General features: G+C 41.2%; 1 protein-coding gene across 1 annotated transcript; it reads left to right on the top strand.

Annotated features, from left to right (window-relative positions):
- Positions 1-3,559: 3,559 nt before the first annotated feature.
- LOC144020902 (prostaglandin E2 receptor EP1 subtype-like) lies at positions 3,560-8,574 on the top strand. The gene is made up of 3 exons (XM_077524802.1): positions 3,560-3,738; positions 5,118-6,009; positions 7,438-8,574. The coding sequence occupies exons 1-3, from the start codon at positions 3,599-3,601 to the stop codon at positions 7,705-7,707; spliced, it is 1,302 nt and encodes a 433-aa protein (XP_077380928.1). The 5' UTR covers positions 3,560-3,598; the 3' UTR covers positions 7,708-8,574.
- Positions 8,575-9,284: the final 710 nt, after the last annotated feature.

Raw genomic sequence — 9,284 nt, forward strand, 5'->3', positions numbered from 1 at the left:
GACTTGAGCTGCAATGCTAATATTGAACACTTGCGTACACGCACGCTCACCCACAAGAAGTTCCAACTGAAAACATGTTTTTGTATTTTGTGTACTTCTGGAGTCACGTAAGAAACTTGGCTCTTAGTTTGTGGTCAGTGGGGAGAAGAGCGAGATTGAGCCTCAAATCTGCAAAGCTGAATGGAAGCAACCGTATCACGTTGCAGTAATTTATTCATGGCAGACAAGGCTGGGGTAATTAGGTCAAAGTTATTTTAGGATGACTCCAGGATTAAATCCTTGTTTTTTATGTTTATTGATTTGTATTTGGCCAGAATTTTTGCTGATAATTGAACTGGACTTGTTTCTTCCTCCAATGAACAAATGTTTCCATTCTTTGTTTTTTTTAGTTGGTCTCTGTGATCCACAAAACAATCTTCTAGTATTATACCAACTATTGCCTGGTAGCATTTAGCGCAAAATGCTAGTTGCATGTTGGTGAGATGTCACAAGTCACATCTCACACTCTTTTCAAAGTACACCGTGTAAGCAAAAGTTCGGGGAAATCTGACCATGATTTGTACCTAAATAGTGAAAAAGGAGGAAAATATGGCGTGGGCCACATTTGTTGCTGTAAAAGCTTCATCCCAAAGGTGTTTGAAGGGTTTAAGGTCAAGGTTCATGTTCTTCCACACCAAACTCATTCAAGCATTAATTTATGGACCCTCATGCACAGTCATTCTGGGAAAAAAAAAGCACCCTAACCAAACTAATCACATGAATCACACAAGTCCAAAATATCTTCCGAATAAGGATGAAACAAAATGATCTACTGTAGCCCAATGGCAACAAAGGTGTGTTATAAAATCTTCATTTCACAACATTTAAAAAAGGAAGTGAAGTCAAACATTTTCTGTACAATATGTTCTATATCCCCCATGAGTCTTAACACAGCATTCTGATTAAGTTTGTGGAATATGAATTAAGCAGAAAAATCCACCTGTGTTTATCCATCTCAGGAGCGGCCATTTTGCCACTTGCTGTCGACTGAAAATGACATCACAGTGGCTTGTAAAAGTCACGTGACAAAACCCAGAAACCAGTAGTTTTGCGGTTTTTTTATTTTGTTTATGTTAAGTTATTTTAACACCTGTTAAAGCCAATAATAAAAACAGTTTGTGTTTTTTTATGATTTTGGGGTGGCCCCCTGCCCTGTATCCTACTAGAATAGACAAATGGCCCTTGGGGCGCAGTTTGAACACCACTGCCTTGGTCACTGGCAGCAAATGGCAGCACAAGGCAAATTGGCCACCCTTGAGTTGGTGGATTTTTTAAAATATTTTTTTATTTATATTCCACAAATATGTTATGGTCTGGGGTTGGATCCAATAGCGCAGACACAAATAAGATTTAACTCTTTATTCGCGTAACATTGAGAGGCATAGAACAAACTTGACTAGACGAGAAACAATGAGACTGCATAGAGAATCACGAGACGCCAAGCCCCCTTGGGCTGTGGAGATGCACAGAGGAACCGAGGTAATAATCCGACAAACACACACTTCTCGGTTTGGCTTAAATAAACAGTGAATTGATCGGATTGGCTGTGGCTAGACATGTGGATAACAGGACTGACATGGAATTATCTGATTGGCTGTTGACCAAGTAAAGGGATTAAAGATTCTTAACATCACATAGCTCCTGACGTAACATAGCTCAAAACCAGTTGAAATTAGATGCTGATTACATCAGTTCAAAACAGACACTTGACCTCACGGTCATGACACAAACTTAATCCTTGCATGACCCAAACTTAACCCTGGATGACCCAGTAATGACAAAATGCAACAATAATCACAATACTACAATATTGGATTTGCGTAGAACCTTGTAAACTTTGACTTTGACTAAACACTTGATTTGACTTGTCCTTTAAGAATTTGCTGAGTAACGTAATACACTACACTCTTTTTCAAAATGTTTTAGACATTTAATGTGTCAGGGGCCCAGTTCCTACATCTGTTCACTTCGGCCCATGAGCTAACATTCAACAACCTCCCATTTACAAGGCGCAATACGTGCAAGCTTGTCTCCAGCTGGATGGCCAGGTGCTTGTAAAGTTCAAACAAACAGGACCACCTGTCCTCCCCATGCAGACAGAGAACCGCGATCAGAGACACGATGCCTCATTTGTGGTTTTCGTTCCCCTGCTCTTCGACAAAATCCGAAGGAAATGTTGATCAAAAGGCAGCTGCAGACGTCTTCGTTCCCAAGGAACATCTGGATTTTCATAAGACTGAAAAACGTTTTTCCCTGTGAGCATCAAATTTACATTTATAAAAGACATATCAGCACCAAACAGTCCATCTTAAGGGTCGCTCCACTGCAGGACGTAAAGACTTTCATTTTAAGATTTTCCACTACATGCTTCCGTTCATTTTCCCTATAATGCAGCAAAGTCGCCATGTAGCCTTTGCAGAAAAACAGCCGCAAAATGTTTTCACATCCATGCTTGACTGTGAGGACGGTGTTCTGTGGGTCAGACTTACATATGTCTTCATCATCCAAATACGCAGCTCGAGTTGATGCCAAATAACTCAACTTTGGTTTCATCTGACCGCAACGCTTTCTCCCAAGCCTTCCCAGAGTCAAACTTTTCACTCCATTACAGGAAGTGTGCTACCAACTGATTTCCATAATATTCACTCCACAAGGAAGCAATTTGCATGGAGCTTGAGATCGAGGCCAATTTATGTTAACTCATTTGCTCCCAAAGACGTATTTATACGTTTTTTTGTTTCTTTTATGCTAGAGCATGAAGAAGGCTTTGATGCAGCCTCTGAACTGAAGATAATGCTTGAAGCAATGGTAGTTGCTAGTACCAGTAGGTGGCAGCTGACTATAAGAGATCAACCAGGGCTATGTTTTCCCCCACTGTTTTAAACTGATTTGTGAATAATAATGAAACTTAGCTAAGGGGTTAGGACCAATTCCTGACTTGATAAGGACAATTTCCGGAAGAAAATTGTTGGGTGATTTTTAGCGTTACCTGTTCAAACCCACATATACCAAACCAAAAGACTTTAGTCAAACTCATTTTTTACAACATCACCCTTAAAAATAAATGGCTTAAAAATAAAGTTGGTTTTTTTTTGGGGGGGGGGGGGGGGGGGGGGGGTCATGTCGCGCGTCACAAACCTAAAATAAAAATCCAATACATCACTCTTCAAAAAAAAACAAAAAAACATTCATTAGATTGCACTTATATTAAGCAGCGACCGTTCTCTTCATTTTTAAACGTAAGGAAGAACTTTGAAAACTGAAAGTTACACTGGGAAAACTGCCAGCCAAACATGTTCATAGATCTGATCAACATGAAACATCTTCAAAGAAGCAGCATCATGCAAGGATAAAAGACGAATCCGACGTCCTTTCAACGCCGATGGAGTGAGTGAGTAAGTGTGCAGTGGTTCATTTATCAACTCAGGAGAATGGATGCAGGCAGCTCGCTGATGATGACTGGAGCCGCGGAACAGAGACGCCCACGCACAGTGAAAGCGCGAAGACTATAAAGCTTCAACGTCCTCCCCAACCTTAACACACTTGGACTGGATACCACATGAACCATACTGACGCTTCTGCAACAACGGTGGAAGTATCCGAAGAGAAACATTTCTTTATTTGCCAATTGGATTATTGCTGGTGCTACTTTGTTATTCATGTTGGACTGCAACCGACGGACATCGAACCCGTTAAATGGTGAGTTACAACTACTGTTGTACTATATTGTTTTCTGCATCGCAACCATTTAAATGAGACTTTACGACAAGAGCTGCATACTTAATAATTTAAGGCACCAACCATTTGTATTGCCAACAACGCATTTAGTAAAACAGTCTCTTATCAATCACAGCAAATACAAAAACATAAGGAAGACAATTAAAATCCATTTATGGAGCTCCTTTTCACATCATTTAACGCATGTAAATAATGTATGCTACAGTAGCTGTCTGCTGCATGATATTTTGGGATGGGGGTTATCTTGTTTTTGTTCTTTTTTGTAAGATGAAATATATCTATCATATCAGTCTTCAAAACAATAAACGAAAGAATGTGTTGTGTTTTTCTTACACAGGTGTGCCATCCATCCATTAGAACTTAGAACTCATTACTACTCAACAAAAATATAAACGCAACACTTTTTTATGAGATGAACTCAAACACTTAAAACTAAAACTTCTTCCACATACACAATATCACCATTTCTCTCAAATATTGTTCACAAACTAGTCTAAATCTGTGATAGTGAGCACTTCTCCTTTGCCGAGATAATCCATCCTAATTCATTGGGAGTGACTGGTTTTCTGAGTTCCCAGAAAACCCAGAAAATGTAACAAAACTGCACCTTTTAGAGTGGCCTTTTATTGTGGGCAGTCGAAGTAGTGTTGTTCCGATACCGATACTGGTATCGGCAGAGGCGCCGATACTGCATTAAAACAGTGGTATCGGCATTGGTGAGTAGTCACAAGTAACATGCCGTGCCATTAATTCCAACACTAATATAGGATTTTGGATGCACCATCTTGTGTCTTGCTCGTGCACGATATTCACTGATATGTGACATGTTCACTGCATGCCGATCTAAGATATCCTATTGGCCCTTGAATGTTTTGAACCAATGGCAGGACAGCTTTTTCATGTTAAGGAAAAATAACCTTAAGTATCTGTATGGTATCGATATCCGCCGATACTGCAAAGCTGGGTATTGAAATTGGTATCGGGGGCCAAAAAACGGTATCGGAACAACACTAGGTCTAAGTCAAGTCAAGTCAAGTCATAGGCAAACCTTTGCAGTAATCACAGTGTCGAATCAGCATCTTGATATAGCACACTTATGAGGTGGGATGGATTATCTCGGCAAAGGAGAAGAGCTCACTATCACAGATTTAGACAGGTTTGTGAACAATATTTGAGAGAAATTGTGAATATGGGAGAAGGTTCAGATCTCTGAGTTCATCACATAAAAATGGGAGCAAAAACAAGTGTTGCTTTTATATTTTTGCTGAGTGTATAGGAAAAGTTTTGATTTGACTTGCATGCAGTCCTCTCCATTCATGATTTCCTTGTTTGTCCTCCAGCCTCTTCAAGCATGGCCCACAGCAGCGTCGTCGTTCAGTCATGTTAGCTTTGGGCCGGTGCAACGCTTCATCCTCGCCACTCATCCCTCGTTCCTCAAATGGCAGCGGAGGGAAAGCGGTGGACAGGGTGGCTCTTGAGATGTCGCAGAAGGGCAACCTGACCGCCGGCGGCGTCATGGTGGTGGTATTGCCCATGACGTTGGGTATCGTATCCAACATCGTGGCCCTGTTCATCTTGGCCAACGCCTACTGGCTTCAGCAGCGCCGCTCCAAAGCCACATTCCTCCTCTTTGCTACCTCCCTGGTGGTAACAGACTTCATGGGCCACGTGATCCCCGGCGCCCTGGTTCTGAGACTCTACCTCTCTGGAGGCGCGCAGCCGGAGGACTCTAGCGCTTCTGACGGCATGTGCCAGTTCCTGGGAGGAAGCATGGTGTTTTTCGGCCTGTGCCCGCTCTTCCTGGGTTGTGCCATGGCTGCGGAGCGTTGTCTGGGTGTCACCAAGCCGCTCCTGCACTCCTCCCTGGTGACAAGCACCCGCACTAAAATGTGCCTGACTGCGATTTGGCTGGCCGCTCTGTGCGTGGCCTTGCTGCCCTGCTTGCAGCTGGGCTCGTACACCTATCAGGAGCCGGGCACCTGGTGCTTTATTCAAGTGCTCAGTGACATTCATGAGGCGGATGTGGCATTCGTGCTGCTTTTCTCTGGGCTAGGATTGAGCTCTCTGGCTGTGGCAGTGGTGTGTAACACCGTCAGTGGACTGACGCTGGTGCTGGCGAGGCTCAGGAGGACGCCTGGGTCGCATCATTCGGCCAAGTCGCACGACATTGAGATGGTGGTGCAACTGGTGGGCATCACCGTCACCTCCTGCATTTGCTGGTGTCCTCTACTGGTGAGTATTAGCGACTATGACATGATCTAGAGCAGCGTTTTTAACATGCCCCCCCACTATCAGCAGATTAAAACAAATGAAATGTAGCTTTTATTGACAAAATAAAGTCACTCATCAACGTGTTCTGAATGGGAATCGAATCAAACAAACACAAATAAAAAGTATTTCGTGATTGCGTTTCTACTCACTCAATGTGAAAGCTGAGCTTGAAGACAGACACACGAATATCTTCTACTTTCTTTTGACCTCCTCCACTCCTACTTGTGCTTTCATCTTGGTCAAATTTTTGTCCAGGGCCCAGTTCGGATTCGATATCTTTCTTTTTCAAAAACTTGTCTACGCCGCCTGACGCATCCATCCATGTATCACTACTTGTCTCAAAGTACCAAACAATTAGCTACCTGCTGCCACCTGCTGATGTCAAAGAGTATTACATGATTACGCATCTGATAACTAGACAGCACTCGAGAACCACACAGACTCAAAGCACACTAATAAGCCGCTACACAGTGGTTGAAAAACACCGCGCTACAGTAGCCTACAGTACTGCTACAGTTGTTGAGCTGTTAGAACACAGTTCTCAAGATTTGTTTTGCTTTACAAAGCTGTAATTTTACATATAGTGGTATAATATATACAACAGATACAGATCTTTGCAATGCAATTTTGAAATGTGTCATTCCATTCAGACTTATGAAAGGCACATTCTGGTCACAGACAAGACAGATAGAAAACAAAATTTCAGATACGATAGTGAACAAACATGTTAAATTTTACATAATTAACTTTGGAAAACTAAACGTTTGGTACAACTTTTGTAGATCTGTAATACTGTCAAACGTGACTACATGTCTGGCATTAGCATGCATCATAATGCAATTTGACATCGCCCTAACTAACACATTATATTTTCTGTCAATAGTCCTTGGCACTGAGAGCACCATGGTGTAGTTACACTTTATTCCTGTACAGCAAAAAATAAACAAAAACTATACATGTTCCCTGAGGTCACACGAGCCCTATCTCCCTCACATCACTATACCCTGCCCACTATTTGAGAAGTATTGCCCTAACATGAAAATAGATAATAGGCTACTTAATTTTTGTATTCAAGCTTAAGATTTTGTCACTCAGACATCTGAAATGCGTTATCAAATGCATGACGACTATTGTCAGACTTTGTGAGAGTTTAGACTTGATAGTGCAGTTCTGATGGTGCACATAAATGCAGCGATGACATAAATAACACATAACAGGAAGAGTTCACAAAATGTTTCTTTACAAACAATACTAAGCAGACCAGGTCAATTCTTGGTAGCATTTCACCTGTAGGCTACTCTGCTGTCATAGCATAAACTTGCGATAGCCTAGCTTTCATGTGCTAGATATTAAAATGCAAAACAAACAGGTTATGTTTCATCCCTGCAGATCTTTGGCCTAATGTCCGTGATCCACTCCTACAAAGGATCCATTGGAGATGATCTTGCTAACTACAAAATGCTACTGGTGATCGGTGTGAGACTGGCCACGTGGAATCAGATCCTGGACCCCTGGGTCTACATCCTGCTGCGCCGAACCGTCATACGAAAAATCTACCTCATTGCAAAGTGCCAAGCGGGACTGGGGGGTAATTTATTTGGATGTTTAGACTCTGCATCTCCACCCCAGTCAGAGAAGAACGAAGTCAACCAAGTCTAAACTGGGAGGACTGTCTCAAAAATATTTTAAAGACTACAAGAAGTAAATATATCCAGGGTTGGGTAGTATGTCTAATGGCAATTCATGGCAATGTTGGAGTGAGCTGCATGAGCACAATGGGACATTTCTGGGCTGGTCCACTTTGGAAATATTCAATGCCGATAAGGAAATATGTAGCCTGTATGTTTTTATCATTACATGGGGTTCTGACCTTTCAAATGGAAGCTAGCTAACTGCTATGATTTTGCACATAACTGTGGGCATCCTGTTTACTTAAAGCTGCTCTCTAACAGTTTGGCCAAAAAATATCTTTAGCCTTGACCACTTATGACTGAAACACCTTTCTAAATAGTAGATTAACACTTTACCTCTTCATAATGGTACTCGTGCAAGCCTCTGGCCAATAAGTTTTCAAACAGAATTCGGTTTCGAATTTTCCGCCCTGTGTCTACGGATGTGATGTACATGTATGTGAAGAAGGAAGATGCAGTTTAATTTTTTGGCCACAGGTGGCAGCAGCGATTCGAAATCCACTTTTCTGCATCAAGTAGCTTCAAGTAAGTATCGCTTCATTCTATTTCTTGTGCATCAGAAGGGAGAATTTGTACAAATGTTTTCAATTTTTTGTTTTGGAAAAACAAATCAACAAATGATACACAGACTCCAAAGTTATGCCTCAAATTACTGAGGAGGGGAAACAACCTAAAATGAGTAAAAAGCGATTGGATGGTGCCAAATGACTGTGTTGGTGCAATTATTTTTTAGGAATAATTTACCCAGAATTTACAACTTATTTATCACAACATACTTATCGTATTGGATAATAATAACCAAAATATAACGGTGTCTTTTGAGCCAGCGCTCTTCCCTTTACAATATTTTGTGGACACTGTCTGAATAGTACAAATGTGTCTGGATCTGTGATTGCACATGGCATCAACCATGCAAAGTATAAAAATCATAAAAACTGGGCCCCTTTAACAAGGTTTGTGTGTGGAAAATGGCAACGTGATGTGTCTCATTTAAAATGGGCGAAAAGCATGATTGTTGTGTCCTCCAGGCTAAAGATTCAAATCAACATATTTGAGTAACTCAAGATTGGTGTAGATGGTCTACAAGGGATGAGGATTTGGGTGTCTTTTAACAAACTTAATTTTAAAACAAAACTGCTTTAGAGTATTTATGGACCATCTTTTTATCATGGTATTTTCTTACGATAATTAACAGAAGTTAAACTAAGTACTTGGTCATTGAATCTAGGTCTCAAAATTGTCATGTGTCTAACACTCACCATGACATCACGAGTCTGCGCGCGCGCGTGTGCATTAGTCATGCGTTGCCTTCCGACATTCCTCACTTAGATGAAATTGAATTTGTAGAGTTAAGTAAAATGCTGATGTGTGAGTACAAAACGTTTCAGAAGTCATTGATCCTAATCATCTTACATCGCTCTGTGAGTAAACCCTTTCATGTAGGCTAATTTGGTTCATTAATAAATCTGTTACTTCAGCGTATTAGTAGCCTTAATGTACTTTAAAGTATTTCTGAATCTGTCTGCCAACTACTGAGGAAAATAC

This window comes from Festucalex cinctus, chromosome 6 (assembly GCF_051991245.1).
Source record: "Festucalex cinctus isolate MCC-2025b chromosome 6, RoL_Fcin_1.0, whole genome shotgun sequence".
NCBI lineage: Eukaryota > Metazoa > Chordata > Actinopteri > Syngnathiformes > Syngnathidae > Festucalex > Festucalex cinctus.